This window comes from Cnephaeus nilssonii (genome assembly GCF_951640355.1).
Source record: "Cnephaeus nilssonii genome assembly, chromosome: 9".
Taxonomy (NCBI): domain Eukaryota; kingdom Metazoa; phylum Chordata; class Mammalia; order Chiroptera; family Vespertilionidae; genus Cnephaeus; species Cnephaeus nilssonii.
Window position 1 is genome coordinate 59,437,117 of NC_137080.1, and position 16,755 is coordinate 59,453,871.

General features: G+C 42.0%; 1 protein-coding gene and 1 long non-coding RNA gene across 3 annotated transcripts in view; one reads left to right on the plus strand and one right to left on the minus strand.

Moving 5' to 3' along the window:
• HMGN3 (high mobility group nucleosomal binding domain 3) overlaps positions 1–12,544 on the plus strand; it is a 38,597-nt gene extending 26,053 nt beyond the window's left edge. Inside the window, exons 3-6 of one of the 2 annotated variants that reach the window (XM_079780282.1) lie at positions 215–244; positions 2,970–3,020; positions 4,142–4,255; positions 4,788–12,544. In XM_079780282.1, the coding sequence (XP_079636408.1) occupies positions 215–244; positions 2,970–3,020; positions 4,142–4,255; positions 4,788–4,826 (234 nt within the window). In that variant the 3' untranslated portion in view covers positions 4,827–12,544. The remainder of the gene's footprint in view (positions 1–214; positions 245–2,969; positions 3,021–4,141; positions 4,256–4,787) is intronic. The other variant, XM_079780281.1, reaches the window with a different exon arrangement.
• The window catches only part of LOC307104965, a 544,872-nt gene that overhangs the window by 25,731 nt on the left and 502,386 nt on the right, over positions 1–16,755 (minus strand). The window lies entirely within an intron of this gene.

Sequence of the window (16,755 nt, forward strand, 5' to 3'; positions counted from 1 at the left end):
CCGCCCCCCAAGCACTGACAGTGGCCACGCCCATCTGGCCACTGACTAGATTCCAGGTGTGACTGACAGTCAAGTGCCTTCCCACATCACTCAGACCTTACTGGGCATGCGTCTATCCAGTCTTCCCTTGCCTCCTTTCCTGTTAAATAATAACCAGGTTATTACAATGGCATCATAATCATCAAAAATATGTCTTTTTCCATTCCCTTTGTAGCCCACAAGACGGTCTGCCAGATTGTCAGCGGTGAGTACTCTAGAACCCCTGGTATTAGTTCCTCTGAGTTCATGTTCCCCGTGTCCAGAGCAGAGCAGCAGAAGGAAGCTTCCCTTGAGTTTTTTATGTGCTTTTTGGAAATTACGTGGGTCACAGCATATAGCAAATTCAACCATTGTTGCCAAGCAATTCCCTTGATCAGATGTGTCCGTGAAAAACAGTGCCCAGACCCATTACCAAGAATATAAAGCTCAGGAAGTTGTTTGACATTGCTAGATTTCTGAAACAAAAGAAGTACATTAAGCAAAGTCGTAGCCTATGATGTGCTAAAGTGGACAAGAATTCTGATTCTCTGTCTGCAACTCATACTTTAGTCAAAATGTTCTGAAAGTTATCTGACTCCATACACTTTAGCCTCATTCCAGAACTATAGAATCCTTGAAAAAGTAATGATTCCACTTTGCCACTTGGAGTCTGTCTTTGTGGGCCAGGCCCAGGGAAGAGGTGAGGGTTCGATCAGTAAAGCAGGGATGGCAGGTGTGCCAGGCCTCGGTGATGAGCGTGCTGCAGCTCTTCTCACCACACTGGGCTCCTCGCTGGCTCTTGTGCTCCTCCCTGTTGCTGCTGATTGGTGTCCGGTCTTCATTCTGTGACAACAGGTCAGCCTGGCTCTCTGGTTAAAATACCAGCAGCCCACACTGCCCACTGAGATGTAGGGGAAAGGCTTTGACCTCAGCTGACAGCTGATATCCCCATACTAGATCGTACAGGAGCTGCAAGCTCCTTTGGCCTTTGAGGAAACATGGCATTCATCCTCCGCCAACACTCGTGCCTGGCACAGGTTAGGAAATCAAAGCGGAAGTGGATATTAGGACCGGTCACAGATCCAGAAGTGTAACTGGGTTTGAGTTGAGTGAGCCAGTGTTTCACACGAGTCCCAGCCTAAGGAAGTGGTATCAGAGGGAGAGCTGGGAGGTGCGGTTGTGTGTGTACAGTTATTCCAGATTCTCCCGAAACCCCTCAAAGATGGTGTGCTCTGTCTCAGAGTAGCTTCCAGCGAGGCTCAGACATTAGTTTAAACTCTCTTTAGCTTAACTATAGATTTTACTGAAAGCCATTGTATTCCATGGATCTCTAGCCCATTAAGGGGATAGACCTTGTAAGTCACATAATACCCAAAACTTAAAACAAGGCTTTTCCTGAGCACCAGGAACCGGCAATATAAGCACCTGCCACTGAGATCATCACTGCTGGTGCTGCGCAGAGCCTCCTCAGAGGCAGTGGGGTTACAGACTGAAACCTCGTCATTTCCTGTCCCATCAAAACACGTGAATGCTGAGTGGGGGGTGGGGGTGGGGGGAGGCTGTCTTACAGAAATACTAGAAAGGGAAATTCTTCGCTATGAATTGAGAAAACAATTGTATATTAATACAATATATCAAAGCTAAAAATAAAACTTAAAATCCTGACAGTTTGGGGGCCATGCAAGCTGCTGTATTTGGGGGACAGACACAGATTTAGAGTGGTAAGAAGATGAATAAAAACATTCCTGACTTTTCAAGCTCAGTTTTCTTTTTTCATTTGAAAGGTCATGTCTAACAGCCAGCCTTCAGGAATTGAACTGTCTACAATTTTACTTTATGCCCTTGATGAAAAGGGTCGGATTCAGTATGAACCCGAAACACCCAGAGGCCTTGGGGAGGAACGTGTATTTTTCTCCACAGCGGGAGACCCTGCCAGTGTTTTCTATTAAAAAACCATCCCCCCTAGTGCCAGGAGAGATGTACATGTATTTTTTCTAGCTGAATGAGAGAAATATTTACCCTAAAATAGCTATAGAAAACTAGAGGTCTACACTGGTTATTTCCCCCGGCGTCCTCATGTGCCGCCGGCTCTCAGGGCCCTGTGTGGAGGGGACCGAGGCCACAGGGCACGCCGGCACTGCTCACGGGAATGGGAAGGAGAACCATACGAGGCAACAGAAACATAGTTGCCTCGTGGGCTCTCTGGTTAATGCGATCTGTGAAAAATCTTAAACTTCGGGGGCTAGCAATAGACATTTCCTCATTACAATCATGTCCTTAACAGGAAACTCTAGGGGCAAAATGAGCCGGCATCTGGGTGGGCAGGAGATTCTGTTCACCTCGAGCTGGCATTGGAGACGATGCAAGTAAGAGGGTGCTTGGCTCCAGGACTTGAAATCTACATCAGAGGTGAAAGGGTTTGGAAAGGATTTTGAAATACTTCCCAGGTAGCAGTCTTCATTACCGGATGGGCTTTGCCTGTGATTATGCTGTGACTTCTAGACTGTTGGGAAGGCTAGTGTGACCGAATTCATTGAGTCATTTGGCCGAGAGCCTGAGTCATTCCTCCTGCTGCTGTGCTGTGATAAAAGGAAGTACCAGGCATCAGAGATAGAAGCTTAACCTGTTCCCGGAGAAGAGCTATTCTGGACTCGGGAATAATGAGTCGGCTTTTAAATCTCACCTGCCGTTCACTTGAGGGCCCAGATGAAAGTAGTTATGAAATTGCAGAGAGTTTTATGCTGTTAGCTGATGCTGAAAATAGAACGAAATATTTTTTAAATGAACAAAATCATAGTCAAAATGCACTGTTGTCTTTTGTAGCCTTTCTGTGTCTTTCTGGTTTAGTTGTGTGTTTTTGTTTGTGTTTTTTTTTTTTTTTTTTGGGGGGGGGGGTGTTGTACTGAGGGTTGCCTTTGTCAGCATTCACATAATTTAATTGATCTTTGCAGAAACCCGCTCCACCAAAACCTGAACCTAAAGCAAGAAAAGCATCTGCTAAGGTAAGAGGTGCTCCCACTCCCACTTCAGCTTTTTAAACAATGAATAAATTATAATTTCATATCCAAAAGTCATCTGAGGAAAGATCACATGTAATGCGTCAGGCTAAATGTACTGACTAAAAACCTGTTACCCTGCTACAGGCTTTCTCAACAGGCGTAAAGCACAGTTTAATGCTTTTACCAGCTGGTCAGTAAAGCGAAGAAAGTCAGCGAACAACTCTCTGGGAAGCCTCGTGTCCATGGGGGCTTGGTACTTCCTCGGGAGCATGCTGTTCACACGGTGCTCAGAAGGGTGGTCCTGGCCGTGGGCAGTCCTATTGCCGAGAGCGGAGGACCTCGGGAAAGGGCTTCTGACTTCACATCACTGGTCTTCGTCGGCCAGTCTGATAACTCCTAATAATCACATAATGACTAATACCAGCAAACATTTATGTGGCCCTGTCCAATGCCAGACCCTGTTCTGATTGCTTTCCTCATGTAACCCTCACAGCAGTCCTACTGATGTAGGTACAAATAGCCCGTGTTGCCGATGAGGAAACTAAAGCACAGAAACTGACCCAACGTGGCTTTTCTCTACTCTGCCCTTCAGAGCATTGTCCCGTCTTGTGAATTGTTTGAAACTGTGTGCTGTGGGGTGAACAGGTGATGCCAAAGCAGCACTCACTTCTGTAGCTTGGTCTTGAAACTAGGATCTGGGTCTTCATTTTCAAGTTCTCTCTCAGCTCTGTAGTCACTCAAGCCCGTGTCCCCACGTGAGGTGTTTCATGTGCTGGGTTCTTCCCTGGCTTTGCCTCATCCTTCACCAGCTGCTGCTGTTCTCTCCGTGCCAGAACCACCTCCCACCTCATCAGGAGAGGAGGTCCACCAAACAAGTACACGAGGGGGATCATCGTGTTTTCGCAGAAGGGAAGGTCCAATGGACTCTAAGCAGCCTGTTAACATGTTCAGAGACTCCGCAGAACTCAGTTGATGCCCAGAAAAACTGGGTTCTCCTTTTTCCCCAAAAGCCACCGAGTTGGCCATGGTTGTGCTTTACCTTGTGTTTGGACGGGGACTGACTTATTTTAGCTAACAGCACACCGTGTCTAACATACTCTGTCTGTGCTTTGATCCTCTGTTAGAAAGAACCTGGAACAAAGATTAACAAAGGTGCTAAAGGGAAGAAGGAGGAGAAGCAGGAAGCTGGAAAGGAAGGTACTGCACCATCTGAAAATGGTGAAACTAAAGTTGAAGAGGTACTTTGCATAAATACCTCCCACTGATTGAATCAGTGTCTTGAGAAATTGCTGGATCCTTCAGCTGCTGGTAGCATGTTCTTAATGTCTCTTTTCATTGCCTGTAATGTTATTGCAGATCCACATCTCTCGCTCAACTGTTAGTGTCTCAGCCTCCAGAGGTACCCCACCCAGCACACTGTCAGTAAAGGGGCAGATTGAAACAGTGAGAGTTAAGGGTACAGTAGAAAATTCTGCATGTTTGCAGTGACTAGAATCAGATAGTGGTGTGGTGCTGTTTCTTCGGAGCAGTGGGAGCTTGCAGGGAAAGCTTCTGCAGTCGTTTGAAAAGCAGAAAGCAATAAATGCAGCAAAGTGTTTGCGTAATATATTCCTGCCTTGTCTGTTTCACACCCAGAGTTGAAATAGGTTTTGGGGGTAGAGCTGCTAAAAAACAGATGTTCTAAAGTGTGTGTGTTGGCAGGGTGGACTTTTATTTGGCTTATAGTCGTTTTAATAGTAACTATATTTTTTCCCCTTTTTTCCCCCACAGGTACAGAAAACTGAATCTGTAGATAACGAGGGAGAATGAATTGTCATGAAAACTTGGGGTTGATTTTATGTACCTCTTGGGACAACTTTTAAAAGCTATTTTTACCAAGTTTTTGTAAATGCTAATTTTTTAGAACTCAACTAGTTGGCATACAAAAATATATAAGGATGGACATTTTACCTTCTTATAATACATCTTTTTGGAGATTTCCATCATCCTCAAGTCAAATAAATTTAATATTGGAAGCTGTGTGTAAAATTGATTCAGCATTCCATGCATTCGCTTTAAAAATGTAGTCCTGTGCATACTGTGGTGTTTTTACTGTGCATATTTGAATTTTTCATGCAGTTTTTCTAGAGCAATAATCAGTGGTGCTTTTGTACCTAGGTTTCTGTGATTTTAATGAAACATGGATAGTTGTGGCCACCTGCTGACTATTTGTGGTTTAAAATAAAAAGGTGTTCTTGCCTGCAAAATACCTGCTTCTTAGTGTTTTCACTAAATTTAGGCAGTGTTTCATTTTTGCAGAAGATGTAAAGAGTTTCTACAGTCTGTGCCCTGAGGGTATCTCTAATAAGTCAAGTAGAATTGTTTCTTAATTTTCTGGCATTTAAAAATGCCACTATTTTAATAAAGTCATCTGTGAGTGCCAGTGTGGAATCACATCTAAAACACTTCATACCCGAAGTGGCCTGCAATGATTACCATATATAAAACAATAAAACACCACTTTGTTTGAAGTCCTTGTAAGCAGATAGTGTTCTGCTAAACCAGAACTTGTGAAAAACCATAACTCAGGCTCATCCTTGAAAAGTCCCCACTTTCAAAATAATACTGAGTCACATTCTTTGAGGACTTTGCAGCTTTGAAAACACTTACCCAGCGTGACCACATTTCAGCCTTGGAGCAGCCTGAGAAAGGAGTTGGCATAGGTATTATTAGAGCTCCTTTCTAGGCTAAGAAATAGGGACATGGAGAGTATGTGACTTACTTCAGGCCCATGGGAAGAAGAAAAACAGAACTTGAACCTGGTCTCTTGAATTTTATACGTAGTGTCTATTTTAGTCTGTTCAAGCTGCTGTGACAAAATATGACAGACTGGGTAGCTTATAAACAACAGAAACTTCTCTCTCACAGTGTGGAGGCTGTGAGTCCGAGATCAGGGTGCCATTCAGTAGGGTGCGGGTCCTCTTCCAGATCGCAGACTTCTCATTGTATCCTCAGGTGGCAGAAGGGGCCAGGGAGCCTCTGGGACCTCCTCTATAAAGGCACTAATCCCACTCACGAGAGTTCCACCCTCGTGACTTAGGCACCTCCCAAAACCCCACTTCTACTACCATCATCTTTGAGTGGTAAGATTTCAGCATGAACTTTGGAGGGACACAAACATTCAGACCATAGCAAAGGCCTTCTGTATCTGGAAGGACATGGCTGTGTTGGGAACAGAGGAGCTATTTTACGAATGTAAATTTCTTTGTTGGCTTACATTTCCCGAGAAGTTTAGTAACTGCATGAGCACTCAGGGAAGCTGAATTCTGGGGATTCCTCTCAGATGAAGACCTCCTGAATTTTTAAGATGTGAATAGTGTCTGTGCTGCTCAGGGAATCTTGCCAAAAGGCTGTTGTTCCTCAGAGCCTCAGATGCTTTTCTGTTGTGGTTATCAACAAAACCAGATCCCTCCATCATGCTTATATTTTGTGTCATTGTCCCTAATCTATCATTAATCTACTGCAGATAACAACCTTAGTACACAGAATAATCTCATTCAAAGTTCCCTTTGCTTCTGATTAGGCAATGTATCTTAATTCATGAGTGTTATATGTGCTGAAAACCACTTTTACCCCCAAGAAAATATAGCTTGTATCCTGTGAGCATTTCATAAAAATATTTTCAATATTTTTTGGTGTATTGCTGGCTAGCTTCCAGTTCAGAAGTGGAATATAAACTCCATAGATTTACTTTTTTAAAAATTATAAAGGTGCTACAGGTAGTTTTTTAAAATATCAGACATTACAATAATAAATAAAGGGAAAAGTCAAAGTTTTCCTTTCCCCCATTCCTGAGTTCCAGAGGTAATCACTGCACACCATTTTCTCTGTGACTATGCATATGTGTGTATGAAGATACGTGCATACATAAACATGTACACATGATTTTTAAAGGAAGGAAATATACATCCTATTTAGAATTATTCAACCAATAAATTGTAATTGGAGACAGATTTCAAATATTGCAATGCTGCCATTGATACTGCAATAAACATTCTTGTGCACAAAGCTTTGCATACTTATATATTTCTACTCCAATAATTTCCTACAAGTGGAATGTCTGAAGTGGAAGGTCAACGGGAAGGTACATTTGACTATCGCCAAAAGCATTGTGCCCATCCACTCTGTCAACAGCGTGCAAATGCCATCTCTTCTTACCTTATTTTAGTCTCATAAATGAAAAATAATGCCTTACTATTTTAAATTTAAATTTATTTTACTACAAGTAAAATGAGTTTTTCATATGTTTAATGGTCATTTGAATTTCTTCTGTGAATTGTGATTTTTTCCCCCCTGTTTTTTGACTGGGAAGTCACTGTTTTAAATCATTATTATTCACAGTGTCCATTGATGCCATTACTTTTATTTCAAACATGGGTTCTGCAGGCCATGGATGTGTGTCTATTAAAATTTATGGGTCTTATTGCCACACTGACAAAGCAAGGGACTATAGAGCAGACAGCTACCAATAACCCAGAACTTGAAAACTTGATGGATGTACTTACTGCAAACACATAGAAGGTGGGAGGTAACCATTACTGCCACATTGCTACCCCTTTGGTGGATTTATACAGGCTAGGAAAAGGATCCCCTTCTCCAAACGTGTGTGTGTTCATTTGCTGGAAAATTGTAATAGCCCTTTGCATCTATAATGACTTTGAGTTAAATGGCACCCCTGTAGTTAAGCAATGAACTGCTTGTACAATCATAGGTGATGTCCTCAAATCCTTCCTGGAGACTGCCCCACAGATTGTAATCGTAGTGGAGTAAGAGAGGGCTTTGAGAGGCAAATGCCCTGAAATTCCTATTTTTAAATTCTGTGAAAAGATCATCTGAACCAAAAGTCAAGACCCTTGGTCCAACTCTAGTGAACTGTCCCATAAAATTTTGAATGTACATTTACATAGTTAAGGAGTTTGAAACAGGTCATGGAACAAAGGTTTTTCCTTATCCTCAATTTTTAGAGGACTTCACTTTTTTTAAAATATATTTGTATTGATTTCAGGGAGGAAGGGAGAGGGAGAGAGAGATAGAAACATCAATGATAAGAGAGCATCATTGATCGGCTGCCCCCTGCACACCCGACACTGGGGATTGAGAATACAACCTGGGCATGTGCCCTGACCAGGAATCAAACCATGACCTCCTGGTTCATAGATCGATGCTCAACCACTGGGCCATAGAGGCCAGGCAAGGACTCCACTCGTGATTAGAGGTACAGTGCTATTCCTTAGGTTGCCAATCCTAGCAGGCGTGAGAGGCTGTCTCAACTTCTCAATAAGAACCATTACTGAAGCCTAACCTCTTCCACAGTACATCCTTCTTGTACCTCTAATGGAGTCCATTTTAGAAAGATGTTAGCCACAAACCCACAAGAAACTAAATAACTTAAGTTATTGAATGGCTTTTTAAGTATTATTCACTTGGTTGTTATAGAGTACCAACAAATGACAATTTGGACGTGGTATAAAGAAAGTTTAGTTGTACTTCCAGGAAATAATTGGCCCTGAGTATTTCTTGTGGCTCTTACACAGCTGTCTTTTTGACTAGAAGAGTCCAGTCTGTCACAAAATGACCTGTGGAATTTGAATGACCTGGCAGGTAAAACAGAATTTGAGGGGAGTAGAGGATGGAAGGAAGGGGGTCTCAGAGTTGGGAATCACAGAACTGGGATAGAACTTTGTGAATATCTGATATCCATTCCTTCTTAGAGGCGAGTCTCCTTTGAATTCCAAAGAATTGTTTTTCCCCCCCTGGGGAATTTTTAAGATCTTCCAATAGTAGGCTCTAAATCAGGATAAGGTGATTTAAAAATATGCATTCACTCTTTTTGATGGAATTCAATTTGAGAAATGGGTAATGACTGGTACTCTTAAAACTGGTTTATTCAGCACATACTAAGTCCCACAAGCTGCATTTAACTAGCGACTGTTAAGCAGCTACTGTGTTCTGAGCACTTTGCTAGAGTAGTATTAACAACCCCAAGAAGAGATGTCATTTTTGGCTTTGTTCTTATGAGATAAGACAGGCCTTTGGCCATATGCACTTCCAGATTTTTTAAATAGAAAGTTTAATACTGATTCATCAAAACTGAGACACAGTAAAATCCTTGAGTGTCTACATTGTTCCCCATGGTGGAGAGAAGCAAATGAGAATTTTACTGATCTTCTCTGACACAATGAGTTGCTTTTCCTCTTGCATTCACACAGCACTTTTCTTGACCTAAATTTTGTACTTATTTCATTCTGTCCAATGCTGTAAAACAATGTTTCTTTTTTATTTCCTCAAGTAGAATTTGAGTCTCTTTAGGCAGGGAGTTTTTCTTCCTTATAGTCTTCAAAGTACTTACCTGGTGCGCGTGGTACATAGTAGTTACTCAATGAATGTTTATGGAATGTTTAGATCAACTAATTGTAAGTCCACGTTGTTCTCCCAACTTTCAAAGTATTACTGATCTCTGAGGGAGGCAAAACTAAAATATATAAAAAAGGAACAAAAGACTCCAGGGTATAAAATTAAGTGTTAAATGTGTTAAGATCAGACAAAAGACTCTAGACCAGAGAAGAGAACCATCTTGAGCAGTTGGGGAAAGATTTAATAGTGGTGAAAGCACAGATGCTCCCGTTTATGAAGGAGGTGTGAATGAGTCAGAAAGGAGCTGAAGGATCCTTCAGACAAGGTAAAGGCCTTCCTAAAGGCCGGAGGAAGTATGTGGAGTGAAACATTCCTGGAGTAGGTTCATCTCGCAGAACCATGTTTTAGATATTCACTGTCTCCTGCTTCCATTTCTTTTGTAAAATGATTGGGTTGGATTTTATTAATGGCTTGTTGAAACCATTGTTTTTAAAGCAGTAGGATACCAGTCATTCTTTCTTGGTGGGGCCTTCAGGGTGTGGATGACACACTTTCTTGGCCATGACCTCACCCTTTGAGGCCGTTCCTAAGGCTCATTGGCTGGACCAACAGAACACAATTTGAAGGCCAGTGAATCAGGGGGTCTCTAAAGGTGGCATGATGACTCTGCCCAGCCATCAGTGTGCACAGTTTGTGCAGAAAGACAGGGACACCATGGCTGGAGTAGAAAGTTGATGGTGGGAAGCATGGGAATGGACTGTGAACATCCAACACTCAGGACCATGCCTAGCACAGTGAGCACTGGAGAATGTTATGTAAATGCATGTGGGAGTGTGATATTGTAGGCTAGGAATGGGAGATCCACGTGCTCATAGAAGCCTTGAGTGGGAGTCACCAGTTGTTGGATTTAATTCAGCAAGAAACATGGAGCCTCCCTAGATTTTTTCCCCAGGGAAGAGGCAGGATGAGCATGATGTCTAGGGAGGAGGAGTCTGGCAGCTAACTGGATCCCTCAATCAACCTATACTTTCCCTTTAATTAGAATATAGTTGGGTATTGCATATTAGAGAACTATTGTTAGTTTTTCTAAAATGTAATTATGGTTATTTTTAGGAAATGTGTGCTGAAGTTTTGTTTTTTTTAGGAATGAAGGGTTGTGATAGCTGGAACTTTCAAATAATTATATACATAATTTATATGATATATGCAACATATGTGCACATACACCCATCTGCATAGATAAAACAAATATGGCAAAATGTTAATTGTTAGATCTTGTGGTAGGTATACAAGGGTTCCTTATACTTTTCTGTATGCTTGCGTATTTTCATAAAAAGTTAGAAGTGGGGGAAATGTTTTTCTTTAATCCTCTTATCAGAGCAAGAGGACAATTGATAATGATAGTCATACACATCAGGAGAGCACTTACCCTGTGCCAGGCTGTGTAGTAAAGAATTTGGCCTGACCCAGGAAAGGTCTGGCTTTGTCCCCAGCTCCAGAAAAGTAATCTTGAAACCCTTGGAATTTCCCAAGTGATAAGAGTGTCTTTGTTATTCATGTTATTCAATTCTGGACAGAGGTGGAATGTGGGGGTTGGGGGAATGCACTGGATACTTTGTTCAACCCGCTGGGCAATCACTCAATCCATCATGCCTATGTAATGAAGCCCCAGTAAAAACTCTGGACTCCAAAACTCTGATGCACATCCCAGGTTGGCAGTACTCCATGTGTATTATCACACATCCCTACCAGAAGGATGACTCGTCCTGAGGACAATGGAAGCTTTCCTCTGGAACCCTCCTAGACTCTGCCCCCATGTCTCTCTTCCTTTAGCATGTTCTAATATGTATCCTTTCCCTGTACTTACCCACACGTGTAATAGCTTTCAGTGAGGTCTGTGACTCCTTCCAATGTTATGGCATTATCAAACCTGGGGTTGGTTTTGAGAACTCCCTGAACTTGCGATTGATGTCAGAAATGATGACAGTCTTGGGGACTGTGCCCGTAGACTTTGCAGTTGGCTAATACCAAGCGGCATTCTCCTTTTGCATGAATATTTAACACTCTTGAGTTGGATGGGACCTACCATTTTGCCTGTTTTACAGATAAGGAACCTCAGGAACAGATAGATAGCTAACTTGCCCAAGGTGATACAGTGAGTAGAATTTAAATGCTGGCAGACTGCCTCAGAGCTTGTGCATCTTGCTGATAAGAAAACCAGCTTGTATCAGGGACATACAATGAAAAGAATCCCAGGGTAAGTAGGTCTGGGGAGCAATGTAGGCTGAGTCTTGTCTCCTTTCTCTAACTGCAGTTCTGCACAATAATAATGAAACTTCAGAACCAAGACTCTGAGGCAAAAGAAGACACAGTGCCCTGAAAGAAAGATTCAGTGATGTTGAATACTCCACACTTTGTTTTCTTTTTTTAATTTTTAAAAATATTTATTGTTGAAAGTTTTACATAGGTCCTCCTTTTCGCACTTTATCTTCTAAGGCCATTAAGTGGACTAATTAATTTTATAAAGAAGTCCAAGAGTTCTGACAGAAAGGGCTTTCTCATCAACTTTTCCCTTTTCCAAGTAACAAGACTGCCACATGCCCTGTTAATAGGAGGCCTGCTGTACAATTCCAGTGGCATGGAAAAAATGCTTTCAGAGAGAGAGAGCAGTCCCACACCTCTCTCCGCTAATTGATAATTGACAATAATCCAAACCTAAATAACATGAGCTTCAGAATTCTAAAATAAAACTGGTGAAAATCTCAATACCCTACAGAAATTATTTAAGGGAAGATCTATGTAACAAGGGCTGCTCCTGTATACTCTCCTTTTGCACAATTCAAAATGCTCCTATAGGAAAGTTCTAATTTTAACAGACCACTAATTTCAAGATTTTGCAAGCACTTTAGTAATTTTCTAAACCAATTAGCTGAATATACATTAAATTTTAATCAAAACATCACAAAAGCTTCCAGGTAAATGGTACTGTATAAGTGCAAGCAAAACGTGCGAATGGCGGTCTGCAGTAGTCACCAAATTTGGGCATTTGCTCTTTCAGTGTGTGCCATTGATGTGTGAACAATGCCCTTACACAGGTAGTGAGGATGCTATTCTTCTCTTGCCACTCCCCAAAAGCCTGGAGGTAAGCAATTGTGTGTGTGTGTTTGGGGGGGGGGGGGGGGGGGGAGTGGCGTGCAGTGTGAGGGATAGGCAATGCCAAGAGCATATAAAAAGAGAAATCTAGGAGATTAAACCTCTGGTTTATTTAGCTGCTTTATTCTGCTCAATTGAGCCTAATGGCCAAAAGAATCTCTAAGAGGTTTTATTTGTGCCTTTCTATGGACTTCCCTAAGTGGCTTATATTTCACCTAAAACAAAAAAGAAAAAAAACAACTCCAAACATTGTGTCTTGAGATTATGCTTTCTTCTGATCTCTGCTATAGTCATTTTCTGATTTTTTTCAATCATTAAAAATGTTTCAGAAACATAATTATGCACTCTCCTAGGACCTTATGTAGAAAGAGAAAAAGAAAAGGGGAGGGCAGGGCAGGGCAGGGCAGGGCAGGGCAGGGAAGAAGGGAAGGGGAGGGGAGGGGAGGGGAGGGGAGGGGAGGGGAGGGGAGGGGAGGGGAGGGGAGGGGAGGGGAGGGGAGGGGAGGGGAGGGGAGGGGAGGGGAGGGGAGGAGAGGGAAAGGAAAGGAAAGGAAAGGAAAGGAAAGGAAAGGAAAGGAAAGGAAAGGAAAGGAAGGGAAGAAAACAAAGGGGGAAAACCACCACTAAAGGAAAATAGGCAACAGTGTTTGCACAGTTCCTCGTCTATGAAATAAGAATAAGAAAAGTGTCTATCTCACAGGGTTGTTATGAGAATTAAATGATTTAATATTTTAAAGTGCTTAGAACAGTATCTGGCACATAGGAAGCTATAGCTTTGTTTAACAAATTTTTTAAAAACACAAGTAAAAAACAAAACAAAAAACTTTGCAGGCCCAAGTGGAACGAAGCAAGTAAGCATTAGGAAACCTGCCTTTGTCCTCCTTACAAGTAATTAAGTACCACGAGGCAGTCTGGAGGCAGAGAGAATTGAGGTATGGTGGGAGAAAAGTGTTTTCAGCAAGTCTCAGCTAAGTGTGTTATCCCTTGGCTTATTTTTATTATATGAGGGGTGTGTGTTTTTTTGGGTCCTGCATACTTTGAAGTTTGCCTCAAGGGAAAAGGTTGAATTGGGAGTCTTTGTGACTAGAATCTTTGGCCTGGAAGGTTGGCGCCTTCAACTGTTTCTCATGCCAAGCCTTTGAGATTCTGTCCCCGTTCCAAAAGCAGACAGGAGCTTCCTTGCAAGTTTTTCTGAAAGAAATGAATGAGACTAAACTCCAACAGATTTCTGCCTTTATGGGCCTTTAGCCTAATTAGTTTGGTGAATTAGTGTGACGGCTGGAATGCAGAGTGCAGCAGGCCCCAGTTCTGGGGGTGGAGACACACCGGGCCCCACAGATCATGAAGCAGGACCAGTCCTACAGCTGGTCAGGGGCACTCGAGAGGCCGCAGTGAAAAGACTGCAGAAGAGCTGCTGCCATCTTTTGGCTGATTCCATGGGACTGTAGATTTTAACTTGGAGCCATGCAAAATTATATTTACAGCCAGAAAGGCTTTTGAATACCAAACCTGGTGAGCACAAGGTATCACCTCATTTACACTTTGGGACTTGAAAAAGATGAAGAAAATTTTAAGGTGGTCTGAATAGCTCTTTTCTATCTTCAAAGAAAAGGGGGAAATAACTGAAAATGGAAAACAACATTTTGCAGCAACAAGAGGGATCCAGTCAAAGAAAAACTTCCAGGACTTAAAACAGTTGTACTGGACCCCATCAGATTCACCCACTTTGCATAACAAATATTTGTTACCATCCCTTTTACTTTCCTGAACTAAAGCTCATAGATAGTTTTAAAAATTCAACATACTGTTCTAACTGCAAAATGAAGAATAATTTTTTAAAGTAATTTATGACACACTCTGTATTTCAATGTGTGAATGTTTGGGCGTGACTTTACAAGAAGACATAATGGAGTGGATAGATGCACAAAATAAGTTTAGATTTAAGAAAAATAAGACATTTGGTGAATTATCAACATTCTTTATATTTTAAACTTTAAAATAGGGGATAAATATGTTTTTAGGTTTGCCTGGAAGCACTGTGATCAACAGCCATAGTTGTAAGGAAGGCTCAAAGACTATAGACTATACTGTTGCTGGTGATGTGACTTTCTGAAATGGAGCACAACACTTGTTAAAGTTGCAAACTAAGCACAATGTTTAAAACTATGCAAAAAGTACTCAGAGTATTCAGTGTGTATATGTTAAAACAGAATTAGATTCTAGGCTTAGAAATGTATAAATAGGATTTTTTTTTTTAATCTGCATGATTTTTCACCAATGGGACAGGTGAAAATCATGAGAGACATAACGCAATGCTACATTGTGTGGGACTGTTCACACATTGCAGGATGTCTAGCATCCCTGCTTTCTGCCCAGGGAAAACCATTAATCCATTCCAGACCTTCCTCACCCACCTCCCCACTTCTGGTCATTTTGACAACTAATGACTCCACAGAAAACCAGAACAGCCTCTTGAGGGCCTATGCAACACCCATTAAGAAATACCACTTTAGCCCGGCCAGCATGGCTCATTGGTTGAGTGTTGACCTATGAGCCAGGAGGTCACGGTGGGATTCCCTGTCAGGGCACATGCCCAGGTTGTGGGCTCCATCCCCAGTTTGGGGCGTGCAGGAGGCAGCCGATCAATGATTCTCTCTCATCATTTATATGAAATGTGGGGTTCAGGGTATAGGCTTTTCTTCTCGTGGGTCCTTGTCTGGCGAAATTAAAGAATAAATTTGTGGACTAAAAGATTTCTTTAGTAAAACTGTAGAAGTTTATTGTAAGTATATACAAACTTTCCCTGGGGAGGGATCCCCAAAGAGGGCCCCCCAAAATGGGAAAAGCCTGATCTTTCTCTCTCTCTAATGGGGAAAAAATCCAAAATCTGTCTCTTGCCCCTTTGTCTCAGGTTTATATATGCTGTAGTTCTTTGTCTGAACATGACCCTTTCTAATCGGACCCTTCCTTAATTTAGGACCCCTGTGCTTTCCCCATTGGTCACTCTGCTACATAGTATCATTTTCAAAGTCCAAAGCCCACATGGTACCCCCATTTTTCTCTTCCCTCATCTTGCAACATTCCCCTATCCTCTGTGAAAATATGTTTCCTTCTTCGCGGTATCCTGTGACTTTTCTTTATATCTCTGTGAGCATAATGGTGTCTTGGAGCTATTTCTGCCTTCCACATATGCATTCCTCTTCCATGGACCCTCTTTATTTCCCAACTGCCTGTCCTATCTCTAAAATTCCTTTCATATGTTTCTCTCTCTCTCCCTTACTCTCTGAAACCAATAAAAAATATATTTAAAAAACAAACAAACATGGGAAATCGGAACATAGATAAGTAATGTGCATAAGAACACATGACTATAAACAGCAAAGACAGGATTCAAGCCCAGAATATTTGTTCTGAAAATACTTTTTCAATCTTGCTTCAATAACTAAAGTATCTATGGGACTATTCAGCTTAGGTTCCCTTTTGGCTAAAACTCCTCCAAGGCCCAGTTCCAATGGCACCTTCTTCCTGAAACCTCTGCTGACCCTCCACAGGCAGTGTGTCCCCAGCAGTTTGTCTGTGTGCTCATCACAATGAATCATAAGTTGTTCTCTACGTGCTGCCTGACGTTGGATCGTGAGCTGATTCACTAAAGCCCTGGCCAGGCTCTACTTTCTCTTTCTATCTCTAGAGCCTGCAGGTCATCAGGCACATGGAAGGTGCTGGTCATCCAGGACAGTAAAGAGGCATCTTTGTGCTGGGACCTGTGGTAATTGCTGGGGGTGCACAGGCGACTAGACAGAACACATTCCCTGGTGTCCAAGCCTCCAGTTTGGTAACCACGTGAATGCGTGAGTGCTACTCTCCGAAATGGGTAGAGGAGCAATGATTTCAGGAGGATAGCTACACAGAGACAAAAGTCCTCTCAGATTTGCCTTGCTTTGCACCTTAAAACTTAAAAGATTAGCCAGAATAGACTGAAACAGATACACATGGAAGACAAATTAGATTCATAAGGTAATGAAGATCTTGAGAGGGGAATGGAGTTAACAAAAGAGGAGGCCAGTAAAGGTATGTTCTTACAAGAACAAAGATGGAAAATGGTTTTCAGTAAATGGAAGTGAGGCCAACAGCAGTTTATATTAACGGTGATGGGAAATTGTAAATGTATGGATTGATATTTTATCTGGAAGAA